General features: G+C 39.9%; 1 protein-coding gene across 4 annotated transcripts in view; it reads right to left on the reverse strand.

Moving 5' to 3' along the window:
* Positions 1–19,978, reverse strand: part of GRIA1 (glutamate ionotropic receptor AMPA type subunit 1) — a 231,002-nt gene that overhangs the window by 54,459 nt on the left and 156,565 nt on the right. For all 4 annotated transcript variants that reach the window (XM_075856123.1, XM_075856124.1, XM_075856121.1 and 1 more), the window contains exons 7-9: positions 14,842–15,009; positions 12,510–12,614; positions 2,170–2,280 (exon numbers count right to left, since the gene is read on the reverse strand). In XM_075856123.1, the coding sequence (XP_075712238.1) occupies positions 2,170–2,280; positions 12,510–12,614; positions 14,842–15,009 (384 nt within the window). The remainder of the gene's footprint in view (positions 1–2,169; positions 2,281–12,509; positions 12,615–14,841; positions 15,010–19,978) is intronic.

Below are 19,978 nucleotides of genomic sequence, written 5' to 3' on the forward strand. Positions count from 1 at the left end.
GCTGGACTACAGATATATATCAGTATACAGGAATTAGTATATATAATTTTGTGAGAGAGGGGCATTACACTGAATCTTTGCCCAAGGAAAAAAGAAAGATTAGCTTTATTGGGAACCATGTATTGGGTGCTATTGGGCCCATTAATTCAGATTTAATAGGGCATTGTAAATAATACAGAGATCCCGTCCACAGGCACATAATGGTGACCACCGATGTTTTCAGGTGACGGTTGAGCATTTCATTATAGAACAGAATAGTAGACCGGATCAGGACATCAAATAATCTTACTTTTTCTTAAAGTTGCGGCCAATCACTGACTGTTTTGTGCTCGTCTTTTTTACTTTAGAAAGCATTCCCTTGAGCTTTCTGTTGTCATTACCTCTTTGTCAGAGGACATAAATCATCTGTAGATATCAGTAAGTGTCCGTATCTCTGGGCACTTGGGCACAGTAATCTATACTGGCTAAGCGATGCTATCTCACAACCCTGTACCGCTGTGAGATACACCTTCATCTGTATGCGCTGTAAGATGTCGGCAGTAGTGGAACGTGTACTGAAAGCTTTTCAGGCTTTTCACTCTTCAAAACTGTTATTAAATATAGTAAATAGTAATAAAACATATAGGGGTAAAGCACGCAGGCATCTTCTAAAGTGTACCCACCACCATTTCTCCTTATATCCCCCCGTGCCACTCTTGTTCATGGGTTGTATCTGATATTGCAGCTCATCCCCTTTGATGGAGTTAAGCTGTAATACCCGTCACTGCTCATGGACAAGAGTGGCGCTGTTTTTGGAAATAAAAAAACTTTACACTGATTTCTAATTTAGTACAACCTCTTCAGAAACATATTCTTAAAACATTCCCAGATTTGGCATATTTTGTGCAACCATTACAGGTTTGGCTTTCTTCTTTCTTCTAGGTACCTATTGCCAATTTACCTTATTATATAAGAGGCTTCCCTGATGTGAACAATCCATTTTTTCCTCAATTTATAAACTAATCACAGTGATGGAGCCCCAGCAATCATCTTTAATTTGTGAGGGAACTTCCGAAGCAAGTGGGCGAACAGCCAGACAACTCTTTTAACCTAAGATTAACCGTCTGTTGTCAAACAATTTTTTTTGCAAATCATGACATCTTTGTGCTTCGTCCAAGATTTGGCTTTTTGTAAGATGACCGAATATATGCAGACCTGCTACTAAATCCGATGGGCAAGCAACAGTGTGATCTATAGGGTGACATAGGGTCAGGATGGCATACTGAATCTGTTTAGTGCAGACAGGCAGCTTTGAGGCTATGGGTTCAATTCTTATCAGGGCAGCATGAAATGAATATGTTCTTCTCATTCTCGCTTCATGTATGTACAGCTGTTAGCTATGCTGATAAAGACGAGTAGTACAGACCTGCGCACAGTATTTCCAAAATGATAAATCTACTTTAAATAATGTTTAAAAGATTACATCAATGGGGTCCTTCAGATGGAACTTCCATTTATGTCCTACATGAAGGTGTCCGGACACTAGAATTATATATTTTTGGTTTGATCAGTATTAGGGTTTGATGTGGTGTCAGAGGCACCCAGGAGCCGCTATCATCCTGAGCCGTCAATCCAGCTCACTGACAGATTCGACTTAAAGCGGCGTTTTGCAGCTGCTATGTAAAGTGGATACATAGAAGCTGCAGCGCTAAACCTGTACAAAAATGTTAACAAAACTATATAAGAAAAATGCCTATTATGCAAAAATACATACATTACATAAAACAATGGCATTAAAAGTTTTCATAGATTTTAAATAGTTTGTCTAAATTTTTCAAGCATCCTATTAGGATATTCGGTGTTAATAAAGGTTAGTCCACTATTCAGGACTCAAATCTATTAGGACACGGAACAGCTACAAAAAAGCCTCTCTCACTTTGGAGGACCCAGCACTGCCATGCATTATCCAAACACCCCATTGATTTCGAATGGGACTGTGTAATGTTTCATTTCTCCTGTGGTGGCGCTGCAGGAAAAATTAATACTTGTTGCCAGATTCTTATTTCAGCCGATCAGCTCATTTAATGTAGGACTAACAACATTAGTCCTCAAAATTACATCCTACATTGGGTTTATCCCTTTGAAATATGGTAAAAACTGAGATTACATAATGAAATATTGTGTACATACCAATATAGTGGTAACAATGTACGTCCTGTTTTGTACTCCTATAGATTCATTTCCAGCTTGGGCATCGGTAGCCAGAGGAATTAGTTTATCATCTTCATTCCACGTAGCAATCTGTTAATTAGAAAATAAAACGTATTATCCATGATCGGCTCTTTTTATATAGTTCTGGGCCATTAAGAATGCAATTGAATTAAAACAAGACTTTGTTTTATAAATTTGGAATTTCCACAGCAGGTAAAATTGAAGAAAGGAAAAAAAAAATTCTGCGATTTATGGCATTGGGTAATAAATCAGCATTTCTCAGTTGGTTTGGAGCTGTGCTGTGACGATGTATTGAGTGTGGGCGACTTTTACAAGAGGATTTAAAACTGTCAGTCAGTGGCAGCAGCTCCGGCTGTCAATGGCCATTAACAAGAATGCGAACTCATATTTCCAAATAATCTCGTAGACACCCCACGCTTGTTTAAAATGTTATTGGGATTTAAAAGGACTTCAGTCTATCAAGTTTGACTTCAACGGGATCTCATTTTGGTTGATTTAATAATATCCCTTAATTTTGTTGTCTGTATCGCCAGTCTCTAGTTGCGATGAACTGTGATTTAGAAGTCTAGGGTAGAAATGTTTTTGACAATGACTTTAGGGTGATTTTGCTTTTGCTTAGGGTAATCCAAACAAATGGTTATGTCTTTTTAACCTGGTGCAGGGGCAGACATACCATTGGCGCAACCTGTATGCCTCTGTACAAAATCCAAGGCACACGGATGTACAGTATGAAAAGTTATGGACGCCATATTACAGATCCGTGCAACACGACAGTACAACAAAGTGCAATCCCTAAAATTTTTACAACAATTCTGTTGTGTTACTATTTGCAACATGTACATTTTTTCTCAACTGATTTTCTCAACAGTGTTAGCTCAAAGGTTCGTAACTATCGTCTTGTTTTTGTTTTGTTTTTTTATTACGGGATAACATAAACGCTCATTCATCTGCTGATCGTATCGTTTTAAAAAAGTGAAATATTATCGTTGTCGGCAGCTCATATCCCTTTGTAAACAGTGAAACGCGCTGCCGGCATGATAATAATGTATGGGGACGAGCGATCGGAATAACGACCGCTCATCCCCATCCATAGCTCCGTGTGACAGGAGCAAATGAGCGCTCGCTGCAATGGCCAAAATGGGCCGGTGTAATAGGGGCTTTAGTCTTCTCGGGTGTAAAAAAGACTGAAAAATAAACGGCTACCTGTTCTGAAAAATTCTAACTGATTACAAGAAGAGTAAAAAAATTTGACCTGAAAAATGGGGCAACTTGGTGCTGGTTTGGGCCACCACATAACAATTACATGTAGGAGAGAATGATGTTTTACTAGTGTTATGGTGTCTGCAGAGATGGAGAGCCCTGAACAGGTCCAAATGATAATGTGGCCGAATGGATTTAGCCAACCTGACATTTATGGTATCTACAGTATACCCGCTTCCCTTGAATATACTTGGATCACTGTTTTGGTGGATACACAGGTGTGTCCACCTTTAACTTTGCTTTAATTTGGTTAAGGACTCCAATTTATCATAAAACAAATTCAATACAATATCGTGACATGCTCGTAAGACCCATGACAGGCTGCAACGCACATCACAACCATTGGGTGGCAACACATAGACACATATAGCATAGACATCGTTTGACAGAGTATCACAAAATCACGTTTTTTTCAAAGCTGGTCATCTCATGCCACACATCTCAGGATATGCGGAGATAAGAGGAAAGGTAAGGAAGGACACATCTGTAGGCAAGAAAATATAATATCTCCTTATGAGGCAAGCAGACAATGAGTTAAGACCCATTCTTTGCTTCTGCTTCTAGTCATTTAGAGCAATAAATGCATCACTAGTGACAAGATAGAGGATAAAGATTGGAATGAGGTCCTCATCTCTGCTGCTTTGGGATTTCGTTTCCCTGGAGGTCTCATCGCCCTTGAGATGCTGAGGAACATCTCCTTCCATGGTTCATAATTACACCACATACAATCCAGAATAAACCCTTCACTTTGCACCGAGAGTATCATGAACAGTTCTGTTATGATATATTAATAGATGACAAAATGACCAAAACAGAATATACAGCACTAACAAAACGTGTTATTTCCGGCAGCATCTCTTACGTATTTAGTATGTGCCTCCCTTGGCTACAAGAGCTGATTGCTAGGGGTACAAGCAGCAGGAAACCCTGTGAAGAGTTTTTCTTAGGGGGACATACAGTATGAAAAGGGGGTACCCGACCAAACAACGCCTTTAAAAAATATGCAAAAAATGGAAAGACCGCAGCACACCAGATTGATTTTAAATGTGAGTCTGCTGGACCTGGACTTTTGAATGTGCCTTGCACTATTTACTCATTTGGAAAAAATATTTGGTTGTGCTGCTGATATTCTATTTATGGGACTTTAAAAAGTACTCATCTTTGTAATCCAACAATCAATCGATCAATCAATCAATCAATCAATCAATCAATCAATCAATCAATCAATCAATCAATTATTTCTGTATACTTCAGCAGCACTTGCGAATATATGAAACTTTGTACATTCCTTATACTGGTGAATGAATGAGACATCTTCTTCAACTTCCAAAAGCATGTTTTCCTCTTTTTCCGAACAGCAGGCACCAAGCCTTATATAAAGACTTAAAGAGGATCTGTCACCTCTCCTGACATGTCTGTTTTAGTTAAAAAAATAATTGTATTCTCCATGAATTAACAAACCTGGAGCATCTTTTCCTAGAACTCTATGTTGTGCCGTTCCTCTGTTATTCCTAATAGAAATTCATGAATAAATTGACATCTGGGTGTTACCAGTTGGGGTGTGTCCCTAAACAGACTGACACTGTCCAATCAGTGCTGACAGAGTAAGACTGTGTATGGACACGCCCCTCTGACAAGGGAAATGGTAACACCCAGTTGTCAATCTCTAGGAGGAATAACACAGAAACGGCAAAAAGCAGAGTTGTAGTAAAATATTTTCCAGAATTGTTATTTCATGGGGAATACAAGTATTTACTAAGATAGACATGTCAGAGGAGATGTCCGGTCCTTTAAGGAATTATAAAAGGCTGCAGTATATATATTTTCAGCTAGAATATCATCATAGAATAACATTACAATCAAACATACAAGATAAGAAAAAAACAAAAAAAAAACATGAACAGTGATTTTGAAAAGCATAAGGTGAATTGTCTAAGGCAAAATGACTGCTATGACTACAGGACACAGGGGCTGGATGACGGCTCTAAGTATTAGCACCTCTGTGCTGCTGCTGGAGGTGAAGGCACAAGAACAAATGAATCTAATGCAATGTGAAAGCCTTATTGTGTAAGCAGCTTCCGATCACTTTCTGTTAGTCTTTGCTATAAGAAAAAGCTGACTCTCAACCCTCCACGCCGTCCAGTTTCAGAGTCACTGAGCAATGTCACAGAGAACAAGGTACAGATGACATAAAGCACCGAGCCTGGAGAGTTCAAAGATATAAACCTTAGGGGACAGAACTAAGACTTACAAGTCAATGGAAAATTGGCCCTTTGAACTATTCATCGACGTAGTGTACATGCTGTGTAATGTGACTGTTCTTGGCAGATTCTGTTTGGTGTTGAATACACTATAGATGTAGCAGCACTGAATTTGTCATTGAACTGTTTTTTTGGTTTATTGAATTTCATATAGAAAAGAAACAATAACACATAATGATATCATAATACATGGTGAAACTCAACTCTGCTACATCCGTTTACCAAATCAATATGAAGAAAGAGAGTGATTCTTTCTCACACCGACCTAAAGACTTGGGAGTACATCCAAGCAATTGGATTTAATAAAAAAAATAAAATCAAAATCGAGCCCTATTCTACCCTTTGCAAAAACGGAAGTACCATAGAGTCAGACTGTGGAAAGGGGCGGAGGGGGGAAGAAACACCAGGCCCTTCGGTCCTGGGTGGCAAAGCCCAAAACAATAATGGTCTGGTCTATTTTGAACTTTGCTATGGGGCTATGTACGCCACTGCCACTCTCCATCTATTAAAGAAGAGAATGCCGGTCTGATACTAGGGTAAACCCCCTCTTCTTTGTCTGCCCTCTCTGTGGCGGGGGAGAGTCTTAAACTGGACATACATATTATACACCACCAACCTAATGTGTAGGGGAATAGCTGACTGTCCCCTGATAAATGCCATGTAGGTTTTTGCAAATTTTTATATATAAGTCGGGTGGCCTGGGGGATTTCTATCGGCTCTCTCATGTATATGTTAAGCTTTACTCAGGTGCACACTGCTAATAAAGAAAAAGGATGAGGCCAACCTGAGTTTTTCTATAGCTTCTTTTCTTTTTATTAACATTTTATATATCCAAAGCAAATAAAGAAGTACAATAATTGGAGATACAGAAATTGCGGTACATTAGTCATTACATGGCAGAAGAGAGAACAATGAGTAATTGCATATAAAAGGTTGAGAAAAAAGCAGCAAAGAATTCATTTTATATACTCTTTTATGTGTGCAAAATGTTTCCTACTGAGATTATTTGCATAGTAGCAGGGGTTTTCCCAAGGATCTTATCCATATAAAAACATTGTTAAATAAATTTGTAGATCGTAACCAAAAGTGTAATTTGAAAAAGGGGGGGGGGGTGGTAGGTAATGAGAAGAGAAGAAAGGGATAGGGAAATTAGGGGCAAAAGTGGTCTAAGCCGGAAGCCAAGTAAAAGTAATTTGAAGTTGAGGGAGCAGATCTCTATATAGATAAAAGTATTTGGACACCTACACATTACACCTTCAGGAGCTTTTATGACATCCCATTCCAAATCCATAGATATTAATATAGAGTTGTCCCCCCGTTACAGTTAAACTAGCTTCCACTCTTCTGGGAAGGTTTCTACAAGATTTTGGTGTGTTTGTGGGAATTTTTGCCCATTCATCCAGAAGATCATTTGTGAGGTCAGACACTGATATTGGGGGAGAGGGCCTGGCTCGTAATCTCCGTTCTAGTTTGTCATAATGGTGTTGGATGGGGTTGAGGTCAGGACTCTGTGCGGGACAGTCAGGTTTTTTCCACACCAAACTCACCCAACCATGTCTTTATGGACCTCGTGCACTGGGGACAGTCATGCTGGAAGAGAAAAGGGCCGAACCCCAACTTTGAACCACAAAGTTGGAAGCTACAATCGTCCGAAATGTCTTGGTCTGCTGAATAATTAAGATTTACCTTCACTGGAATTAAGGGGCCTAGACCAATCCCTGAAAAACAACCCCATAGCGTTATCCCTCCTCCACCAAACATTAAAGCTGGCATAATGCAGTCAGGCAGGTAACATTCTCCTGCCATTCACCAGACCCAGACTCCTCCATCAGACCGCCAGATAGAGAAGCGTGATTCATCACTCCACAGAACACGTTTCCACTGCTCCAGAGTCCAGTGGCGGCTGCTTTACACTTCTCCATCTGACGCTTGGCATTGTGCTTGGTGATATAAGATTTGCATGCAGGTTAATTCAGTGAGCTATGGTATACATATCATTTCTTTCTTAATGGCTATGTACACCTTTCGAAAGGAATTTTTATTTTTAATAAAAAGGTCAATCCATGTGTTTGGTGAAACTTTATAATTCGTTTTTAATAAATTATTTTTACTGTTTGAGATACAGCTGCTCTGTATGGTTTGCTATGACCTGAATCCGTTAGTCCCACGGACCTTACGGGTTCAGTGACAGCGGGTCCTGCGTGTTTCTGACATGCTGGATCCACCTGTAATCTATCACATCTAAGTTATGAACCCCTAGATCTGACGGGAACAGAATTTAGCGAACAATACAGCTGCTCTGTATACAGAATACAAAGCAGCTTTATCTCAAAAAGTAAAAATTATTTTTAATAAAAACTAATTATAAAGTTGCACCAATCACACTGATTGACCTTTTAATTAAAAAACAAAAATCAAACCCCTTTCAAAGGTTTACATAGCCTTTAAAGGTTTGTAAAGGCTGGCTACATGGCTAGGTGCTTCATTTATGGCATTTATGGGACTGAATGAAAAAAATTGAATTGAATGATTCATAGGTGTGTCCCAATACTTTTGTCCATATAGTGTATATCAAAGAGTTGCTGAAAATTTGCCAACGTTTCCATACCCAGTTGGAAAGAGGGGAAATTGTGTTGGGTTAGTGCAGCTAGTTCCTCTAGTTGGTAAAGTTGGTTTACTTTATTGAGCTAATGAGGGACAAAATGTTTATGTTCATAGGGTTTAGATAAGGATTTTCGCCCCGGCATTTATAATTTCTAACCCTGGTGACTAAGGATTAAATCATTTTCTGCTTATACCAAGTGTGAGGATCCTCATTCTCCCATACAAAAATACTAAAGACTGCAGTGACTTCTCGAGCTTGTATTGGAATAATGCGGGCAAAACAGATACCGTACTTATTTATTTCCTTGTCATATAGCATCAACATATTCCATAGTGCTGCTAGGGAATACACATTAGCACCATTTCTATAGGAAGCCTATCAGTATGATTTTTGGTGTTTGGGAGGAAACCTAAGAAAACACAGGTAGAACGTACAAAGTCCATGCCCTGGATTATGCTTAAATTCAAGACCCCAGTTCTGCAGGACAACAGTGCCAACCACTGAGCCACCATGCTGCCCAGATACACTATGCTATGCCTACTACATGGACGGTACAGGACACAGGGATGTAAATAACAATAACGTGCTACCTCTTGGATCCTTCTGCCATTGACTTTATTTTAAAAACAGTTCTGTAGTATATACATTTTGTGTGGTGCTGTATAGCTTTGCTGGGTGTCCCATTCACTACTATCAAAGAAACAGTATGTAACAAGTTACATAAAATAACCCTCAGGTTGGTGTCTATGCCCCCTGCTTTACGGCTCTTTTCAACACGGCAGATAAAAGAGCAAAGGCAGCTCAAAGCATTTCTTATCTCCCCTCTTTGGACTTCCCCACTCATTAAATTATGCTTCTGATTTCCTCTAATGAACAACTTGCATGACTCTCATTAAAATGTTAATTAACTCGGAGTGGATAATTTGTGGAATTTGTAATTTGAGTTAAAGACTGTATAAGATTTCTTCTTTTTGCAGAAGCTTACCCTTCCATGTATGATCTGTGGGGTCCAGGTACTATGGAATACCGCTGAGCTCACTCTGCCCTTGCTATTCAATGTAGGACACCCCCAAAAATTGAAAAAAGTCCAAGTCTACAAAATGTTATGTTTCCTTCTGTCTTGAGGCTTTAACTTCCCATGGAATCTCCCTGTGACGTACAACTGTGATGACGAGTCACAGCCTTCCAAAAACCCACTAAACTTCCAGGATCAAGTGACCGCTCCTCTGTTCAGGGGCTCAGGGCGTCTCTTGTAAGATAATCTATTTAGTAAGTGCTTTACTAATATATTAAAAAAAGAGCAAGGTCGTGTTTTTGTGCCCCTATAAACACTGATGTGCCCATAACCTTTATTGGCCAAATGTATGCCCAAAAGAGTGAGCAGGTGTCAAAAGGTCCCACAAAACATGAATTGTAGTTATTTCACCATTGCACTATTTGTCATGTAAGGCACATGCAACTACTATGTACCCCAAGTGTCTGTGCTGCCCACTTCACCATCTGGAAAAGGAGCAACAGTGACCTACAAGAGCTCTGTAGTAAATATTGAAGTAGATAATAATGTATTTTAAGTCCAGTTTGGCATCTCAATGGGTTTAGGTGTCTGCAGGCTAAGTGTTATAGACTCGCCCTATACACAGATTTCCCACTTCTCTGAAAACAGCAGCTGTGGGGGAGGGGGAAGTTTTTCTATACAGGATCTGACTGTTACATCCTTACAAACCCTAAATGGTTTTAATGTAGTGGTAACCAGCTGTTGACAGCATATAGGGGGACTATTAATAAAAAAATAAAATATAATTATAGATTAATTTTAAAGCAGTTATTGGATTACCATAATTCTCTAGAAGGTCAATATACAGTATTTAATGATAAGGGTCATAAGGCAAAATATTCACACACATATATATGTATATATATATGTATATATATATATATACAGTGAAGGAAATAAGTATTTGATCCCTTGCTGATTTTGTAAGTTTGCCCACTGTCAAAGACATGAACAGTCTAGAATTTTTAGGCTACGTTAATTTTACCAGTGAGAGATAGATTATATTAAAAAAAAACAGAAAGTCACATTGTCACAATTATATATATTTATTTGCATTGTGCACAGAGAAATAAGTATTTGATCCCTTTGGCAAACAAGACTTAATACTTGGTGGCAAAACCCTTGTTGGCAAGCACAGCAGTCAGACATTTTTTGTAGTTGATGATGAGGTTTGCACACATGTTAGATGGAATTTTGGCCCACTCCTCTTTGCAGATCATCTGTAAATCATTAAGATTTCGAGGCTGTCGCTTGGCAACTCGGATCTTCAGCTCCCTCCATAAGTTTTCGATGGGATTAAGGTCTGGAGACTGGCTAGGCCACTCCATGACCTTAATGTGCTTCTTTTTGAGCCACTCCTTTGTTGCCTTGGCTGTATGTTTCGGGTCATTGTCGTGCTGGAAGACCCAGCCACGAGCCATTTTTAATGTCCTGGTGGAGGGAAGGAGGTTGTCACTCAGGATTTGACGGTACATGGCTCCATCCATTCTCCCATTGATGCGGTGAAGTAGTCCTGTGCCCTTAGCAGAGAAATACCCCCAAAACATAATGTTTCCACCTCCATGCGTGACAGTGGGGACGTGTTCTTTGGATCATAGGCAGCATTTCTCTTCCTCCAAACACGGCGAGTTTAGTTAATGCCAAAGAGCTCAATTTTAGTCTCATCTGACCACAGCACCTTCTCCCAATCACTCTCAGAATCATCCAGATGTTCATTTGCAAACTTCAGACGGGCCTGTACATGTGCCTTCTTGAGCAGGGGGACCTTGCAGGCACTGCAGGATTTTAATCCATTACGGCGTAATGTGTTACCAATGGTTTTCTTGGTGACTGTGGTCCCAGCTGCCTTGAGATCATTAACAAGTTCCCCCCGTGTCGTTTTCGGCTGAGCTCTCACCTTCCTCAGGATCAAGGATACCCCACGAGGTGAGATTTTGCATGGAGCCCCAGATCGATGTCGATTGACAGTCATTTTGTATGTCTTCCATTTTCTTACTATTGCACCAACAGTTGTCTCCGTCTCACCCAGCGTCTTACTTATGGTTTTGTAGCCCATTCCAGCCTTGTGCAGGTCTATGATCTTGTCCCTGACATCCTTAAAAAGCTCTTTGGTCTTGCCCATGTTGTAGAGGTTAGAGTCAGACTGATTAATTGAGTCTGTGGACAGGAGTCTTTTATATAGGTGACCATGTAAGAGCTGTCTTTAATGCAGGCACCAAGTTGATTTGGAGCGTGTAACTGGTCTGGAGGAGGCTGAACTCTTAATGGTTGGTAGGGGATCAAATACTTATTTCTCTGTGCACAATGCAAATAAATATATATCATTTTGACTATGTGATTTTCTGTTTTTTTTTTAAATATAATCTATCTCTCACTGGTAAAATTAACCTAGTCTAAAAATTCTAGACTGTTCATGTCTTTGACAGTGGGCAAACTTACAAAATCAGCAAGGGATCAAATACTTATTTCCTTCACTGTATATGTATATGTATATATATATATATATATATATATATATATATATATATATATATATATATATATATATATATATATATATACACACACCTTTCAGTCATAACATTAAAATAACTAACAGGTAAAGTGAATAACATTGATTTTCTGGTTACAATGGCATCTGACCAGGGGTGGAATATATTAGGCAGCAAGTGATCAGTCAGTTCTTGAAGTTTATATTTTCTAAGCAAGAAAAATGGGCAAGTGTAAAGATCTGAGTGACTTCAACATGGACCAAGTTGAACTGGACCATGAAGCAATGGACAAAGGTGGCCTGATCTGATAGATCACATTTTAAATGGCAGAGAGTTTAAGGTGTTGACTTGTCCTTCAAATTCCCCAGATCTCAATCCAATTGGACATCTGTGGGATGTGCTAGAAAAAGTCCAATCCATGGAGGCCGCACCTCACAACTTACAGAACTTATAGGATCTGCTGCTAATAACTGCAGAGGTCTTGTGGAGCACATGCCTCGACAGGCCAGAGCTGTTTTGGTAGCATGAGGGGGACCTACTCAATATTAGGCAGGTGGTTTTAATGTTATAGCTGGGCAGTGTATATAATAACCCTAAAATACTAATCTAACATCTTATAGTCTTACCTGTCGAATGCCTTTATGTTTTAACTCCAGTACGTGCAGTGTATAGTTTGTCCGTCGTCCCTTTTCATTAAACTGAACATTTCCAGAGAGCCCCTCCAGTCGAACCTTAGGAAAAGATACAATAAATAATTAGGCGCTGTACAATGGTGTTATGTGGAGTAAACACTGCATCTTCCAAAATACAACGTACCAGAGTGTAGTGCACTATAGGATCTTAGTTAAAGAGGCTCTGTCACCAGATTATAAGTGCCCTGTCTCCTACATAATGTGATCGGCGCTGTAATGTAGATTACAGCAGTGCTTTTTCTTTTGAAAAACGATCATTTATGAGCAAGTTATGAGCAATTTTAGATTTATGCTAATTTGTTTCTTAATGACCAACTGGGTGTGCTTTTACGTTTTACCAACTGGGCGTTGTACAGAGGAGTGTATGACGCTGACCAATCAGTGACCAATCAGTGACCAATCAGTGACCAATCAGCCTCATACACTTCTCATTGTTCCAGCCTATTGTTACTGCGTGATTGTGCAGTGAAAGAAGCTGGGCTGGAACAATGAGAAGTGTATGAGGCTGATTGGTCACTGATTGGTCACTGATTGGTCAGCGTCATACACTCCTCTGTACAATGCCCAGTTGGTAAAAAGAAAAAACACGCCCAGTTGTCTATTAAGAAACTAATTAGCATAAAACTAAAACTGCTCATAACTTTCTCAAAAATGATCATTTTTCAAAATAAAAACCACTGCTGTTCTCTACATTACAGCGCCGATCAGACTATGTAGAAGATATGGCATTTATAATCTGGTGCCAGAGCCTCTTTAAGCCCTTAGGGGTGTATCTGTCAACACATTGCTGACTGATTCCAAGTGGCAGCCAGCAGAGTTTTGAATACTGTTTTAGATATGAATAAATTATAAACTATTGTGTAACCCGAGATACATAAAGTATTTGTAACATTCTATGTAGATAAAAACTGGACATATATATTCAATTTAGTGCATATCTATTTATATTTAGTGGTTTAGGTGGCATTAGTGTTGCAGGGTGCTGTCGCCATTTTTTTATATCTGCTGTATATCTGCAGTCATAGGTGTTCTTGCACCTGCGTATTTTGTATCATTTAGTTGGAATGTGCTGTTCAATTTTTGTTGTGTTTATGGTATCCATATATGTGGGGTTAGTGACTGCCTCCACTTGTTGTTCTTGCACTCCTCCCACTCTGCCCTGGGTGATTTTAATCAGTTCAATGCTGGATCCTACCATCCCCAGGTATATATGTAGGCTTAGTCCCAGTTCTGGGTGTATGTGCAGCGTAGGTTCCCACCTTACAGAGGTCGCCTTGTCGTGGCAGGTGGGCTAACACTTTTTGATCAAAATGTGCACTAAGAACCTCCCTATTTGTAGGTAGATTTAGCTTTAGTGCATATCTATTTATATTTAGTGGTTTAGGTGGCATTAGTGTTGCAGGGTGCTGTCGCCATTTTTTTATATCTGCTATATTCAATAGCAGTCGCAATATAATTGCTGTGTTTTCTACCCTCTTTGCAAACGCCAAATATTTCTGTCCACAGCTGATTTTGAGGGTGGACAAAAATATTTACACATATTACACATATTTTTCCTGTAGCATTTTCATCTATTTCTTGGGCACTATAAACTACAGTACCATCCAAAAACTTTTAATCAACTTCATCCATCAGCTCAATGTTTATATTTTCTGGAAAAAAAAATGTAATTCAAAAACTTTAAATAGTTTTTGATTAACAGTCAACATGTGTGTCTACTTTCCCCTTATGACTAGATTAGCTTACATGGCATAATGGTGGGCTGCCCTCATATATTAAAGGGCTTGTGCCACAAAACACATGTATGCGTGTGTGATAGCTGGGTGTCCAACGTCTGGGACCCCCAGCGATAAGGAAAATGGGGGACCGAAAGTCCCCCGAAGTGCTCCATGAGAAGCATGGAACTACCGGGGTCTGTGCCCGGCTTGTGTGTCCGGAAGCTCCATAGAAATGAATGGAGTGCAAGTCGCGATTGTGCGCATGCGTGACCAGCGCTCCATTCATTTCTATTGAGCTTCCAAACACACAAGCTGGGCACAGACCCCGGAAGTTCCATGCTTCTCATGGGGGACTTTCGGTCCCCCGTTCTCCTTATCGCTGGGTGTCCGAGCGGTCAGACCCCCAGCGATCACACAAGTATCCCCTATCCTGTGGATAGGGGATACATGTATTTTGTGGCACAACCCCTTTAATAGAAGAAGATATAATTTACAGCAATACTGATAGTATACATCTGCTTTATGCCTGTGCTGTACCTCTTACATACCTGTTGCAATGCTCTCTGTATGTCTATTCCCTGCCCCCATGGAACGGCAGGATTGGCCAAGCAGTCTCCAGCATTACCGCGTCGTGAAATGTCTATCCTTTGTTTCCTGAGATTCTGGAAGGCTTCATACATTACACGTACTCCATCATATGTCAGGGCAGAGGTGTACTATAGAAATAAAAGCAATAAACACCATCTATTATACTGCAATATTAACAGTATGTTAACAGTATCAAGGAGAAATAATCCAGTTTTAGAACACAACATTTATCCAGGGAAACAAATAAGTGAATTAAATTCAACAAAACCAGTTTTTGTTCCTCTAGAAGCCACATCGCTACAGTATGGGCCCAAAAATTTTAATGGGCCCTGTATTCAGGATCCGTGTCACTTAGATGCCATATACGACCATGTGCATTAAGCATAAAGGGGTTTCATAGTTTGATGTAAAGTCAATAAATCTTACACATAGTACTTATATTTGCTAATATGTAATGCTTTGAGATTTGACCCCAATAATTATTTCTGGGGAGTGAATTATTTTTTTAATCCCACTTATACATAAAAACACACTATATGTACTAGATATGTAGATATGTCCATACAGGACTCTAGGGATCTATCCTGACTACATAGACCATATATTTTATGAACAATATGTAATATATAATCGTGCCAACTGACATGGACTGCATTTTAACGAAGAGTATATGAGCAAGTATAGACACTACAAGTACTCTGTTGGTTCAGCTATATACCATAGCTCCTTTAAAAATATATTTTTTACAAATGTGTAATTATATAGCGGGTCAGAAAGCCCGTTCTGGTCCATACCGCTTCTGCATTTGAACCAGAAAGAAGAGGGAAGCAGTTAAAAGGGAGGGGGAAGGCAGAGCTGGTAGTCTGTAAGGTGCAGATTTAGCCGAAAGCTTTAAAAATCTCTACGGTGTCGGAGAGAGGGGGCGTCATTTTGGCAACTTCTGCTGTATAGCTCAGTAAGAACCTACAGTGTAGACTCTACAATGTAGAGGGCAAATATTTCCCTGTTTGGGTTGGAACCCACGGCACTAAAAATGATAAGTAGAAGTTTTATACACCAAAAATGTATAACCATCAACAAAATCTGTACATATTGCTTAAAACTGGTCGAAAACCCTTGCAAAAATAAAGATGGCCAAAAAAATAAGTGTATGTTTTGCACTTATCTAAGTGACCTTTTATATAGGACAAACTTCCTCCCTCTCATATTGAAATCAGGGAATAGGAACCATTAACCTCTATCGTCAAAAGAACAATGTCAAATGACAAGGCACAACATGTTTAAGATGCTAAGCAAGCAAAGTCTTCGCAGATTACATGATTTCCATAAAATTAGTATTACTGTAATGTAGACAAATGTACTGAAACTTGAGGGGGTCCGACACTAAATTCCATCTGCTTATGAAAATAAATAATGGAGACCTTAGATAGTTAACAATCCATTATATAGGGAAGCTTTAGATACAATTGAAGCTCTATGATGCTCAACTACTAATAGACAGAAGTAAAATAACTACCCCATGCAGTTCCAATGTTCTCCACGATGAAGACTGTAGATACCCTCCAGGTTCGTATTATATTTTGAACTTGGATGTAACACATGCATCAATATTTTCTAGCTTGCATGGGTTTTCTGCTTTAAAAAAAAACATTTTCAAATACCCTTTTAGTGAATTCCTAGTTAATAGTGGGAGCCCCCCATCCAGGACCTTCATTTATTAACCAGAGGGGAGTAGCTACAAAGACGAATTCTCGCTCTGGAGGTCACAGCATGTGCGTGCATTACACAGACAGCCCACTGCTGGGGTCCCAGTAGCAGGACACCCTGTGGACAGAAAATCCTTGGGTTCCCTATTAACAAAAAGGGATTGTCCAAAGTGGACAACCCCATTTAGTCTTTTATAAGTGTATTTCGATAGGGTTCTCCTAGGTAAGTGTTATTCTGTGCTGCCTTCTCATGGTGGTATCTTTTACTACACAGAGGAGTGATCTTCATTTTCTCTCAAACTTTTTTCTACTGTATATTATATAAAACATGGACTCAGATATTCAGAAGTTGGTCAGCCTCATAGGTTGTATTAAATGGGTTTACAGGATTACTTCCTTTCTAAAAGTGGACCTCCTAATAACGCTGTTGTCCCCCTGCAGTGCCGAAAATGAATGACCAACAATGAAAGACGTGGTTGCACTGGCACTTGGCTTGGGGTGATAAAGAGAAAATCCGTGAGAATTTAGACCTAAAATAACAAAAATCACTAGTAGAGTCCTCAAATTCTACTAGAGTTAAAGGGAATGTCTGGAGTTAGAACAAGTTTGTTTTTTTCCCCAGAAATGACGCCACTTCTGTCCATAGGCTGTGTCTGGTAGTGCAGCTCTTTACCATTCAAATAATTGGGCTGAGCAGTAATATCTGACACAAACCATGGACAATTGTGGCACTGTTTCTAGAAAAAAGGACAGATCTTTTTTCTAATCCCAGTCAATCTTTTTAACTGTTCTAATGTCGTATATCTAGTCTGTAGATGTTGCTTAAGAGGCTATTGCCTTAGGATTTTTCATAGAAAATGTCCTCTACCAGTTGCAGATGGTGTTGCTTTAGAATTACACAATGACTAACATAGATCAACATCTGTTTCTCTCAAATATGTTTTTCTTTAAGTTGTATATGCCAATTAAAACGCCAGGTATGAACAGTTGGACACCATCGTTGATGCCTAGTGGGGTAGCGCAGATGTTACATAACCGCCCATTAATCTTCTACACTACCCATGGTGTTAATAGGGTATCTTAGCTTAAATTTATAGCATAGCTTCCCAAGATCAAGTAAAGTCCAATCAAACGTTGTTACTTGTATCCCCCCCCCCCGCAAATTAGATGGTCTCCTAGAATTTTAATGGGCTTGCTTTGCCTCAGTCAATGACAAGCTATTTGTAGATTTTACTATGACAGTTTAAAACCAAGATACAATGGGGTATATTCCAAGGAGGCAGACCATGGAGCTGCTAGGGGGCCCTTGGAGTGAGGTGGCCCAGCCTTGGTTGGTCCCATCCTCTTTGATGTTATGGGTGAGAGTCTGAGGACACAAGCTCAAGTGAGGATGTAGGAAATTGGCCTAAGTATATGGTCAAAGTAATTGGCCGCTGTCAAAAATAATATACCCTGAATGTAGGTGGCCGGGCATTTGAACAGTGCAATGGGGTCCATGTCCAATGGGATCCTACAACTCTTGAGTCAAATGCAGGACTTGCAAAAACAATTCAAGTGATAACGTTAGATTGCGATGTGTTAACCATGCTCAAGTGTATCAAGAGTACAGTATGGGGCAAGGGTCCCAATACATTCATTGCCCGAGGGCCCAAAACACTCTCAGTAGGCCCCTCCCAAACGCTAGAACTAATGTAAATTTCTAATAAAATGACACTACATTGGCCAAATGGAACAACTTAATATATTAACGAAGCATATCTATGACTGTTCACATCCCGTTTGTAAACTACATTTGGCGAAAGCATCGGTAAAAGCTCCCGCGCATATGCCAAATGTGTCTATAGGGCCCCATTCACTCTTCGGTATACCTTTTTTTCACTGAATAGACTGCGCCATTCTATGTAGAGAAACACTGTTAAAAACTAATACTGCACGGTATCATTTTTTTTACAATGTGAGCCTATTGGTACCTATACGGGGCATCGTTCACAGCCTCCTGTCGGAGGTATATGTCAAGAACTCCTCCAGACGTTTACCTCAGATGGAAGGCTTAAGTGTGATGTGAATAAAGTCTTACGGTGGTTACAGGGCTCCTTTTTTCCCCAGGCATCCAAAATTAAACAGGTTTAGGCAAATTGGAAAATTTCCTAAGCCAAATGCCTCAAAGAAGTGTCTTAGTTGTCCTTATGTGAAAACTCCTTCTGTATTAGGCTCTGAGACAGTCTTCACTGTAGTTTATAGGAATTCTATTAGTGAACAAGGAAGATCAGGATGAACAGAACTATTGGTCCGTTCTTATAGCAGAGTTTCTAAAACTTGACACATCTGTGGCTGCAAAGTTCCACCCAGCTAGGGCCAGGTCAAGGCAGCGGTATATCTAGTAACCATTGGGCTCCATAGCAAAACATGAAATGGGAACCTGCTCCATTGGGACATGAAAGGCTTCTTATCATTTTGGTATTTTCCTTCCTTCGTCCCCCAGTGATCTGCACTCATTTTCCAAGTCTCGCCTCCCATCATCCACAGCTTTCGCTGACTGCATTCCACCTCTAAGTGGAAACCTTCCCCCTTAGTTACTAAACTATATATCAGCTGCTATGCCTGCTATCCTGGTAGTTATGACCATAGCGGCAATGGTAACAACATTGCGCTGACCTATATCTGGGCAAACTGACTTGCCTTTCCTGCTGCACCTCACCTCTGAGTGGAGGTGGGATTCCTTAGTTGCTGGGCACCAAAGTTGATGTCATACCTGCTGCACTGGTATTTCTGCCTGCATACCCTAAAACTTACCTAATTAGCCCTGCACCTATCTAACGCAAATTAACGCCCAACCCCTAACGCTACCTATAACACGAAACCATTTTTTTTTGTTTTTTAGATTTTTTTTTATACAAGACCTTAAAGTGTACCTAATAATCCCTACACCTATCTAATGCAAATTAACGCCCAAACCCTAACACTACCTATAAGGGTATGTGCACACACACTAATTACGTCCGTAATTGACGGACGTATTTCGGCCGCAAGTACCGGACCGAACACAGTGCAGGGAGCCGGGCTCCTAGCATCATACTTATGTACGATGCTAGGAGTCCCTGCCTCTCCGTGGAACTACTGTCCCGTACTGAAAACATGATTACCGTACGGGACAGTTGTCCTGCAGAGAGGCAGGGACTCCTAGCATCGTATATAACTATGATGCTAGGAGCCCGGCTCCCTGCACTGTGTTCGGTCCGGTACTTGCGGCCGAAATACGTCCGTCAATTACGTACGTAATTAGTGTGTGTGCACATACCCTTACACTAAACAATTATTTAAATATTTTTTTTACATTTTCTTTGTGTATAACAAAAATGAAATAAAAGTACGCTAAGTAATGCCCTACACC

Source organism: Rhinoderma darwinii, chromosome 3 (genome assembly GCF_050947455.1).
Source record: "Rhinoderma darwinii isolate aRhiDar2 chromosome 3, aRhiDar2.hap1, whole genome shotgun sequence".
Taxonomy (NCBI): domain Eukaryota; kingdom Metazoa; phylum Chordata; class Amphibia; order Anura; family Rhinodermatidae; genus Rhinoderma; species Rhinoderma darwinii.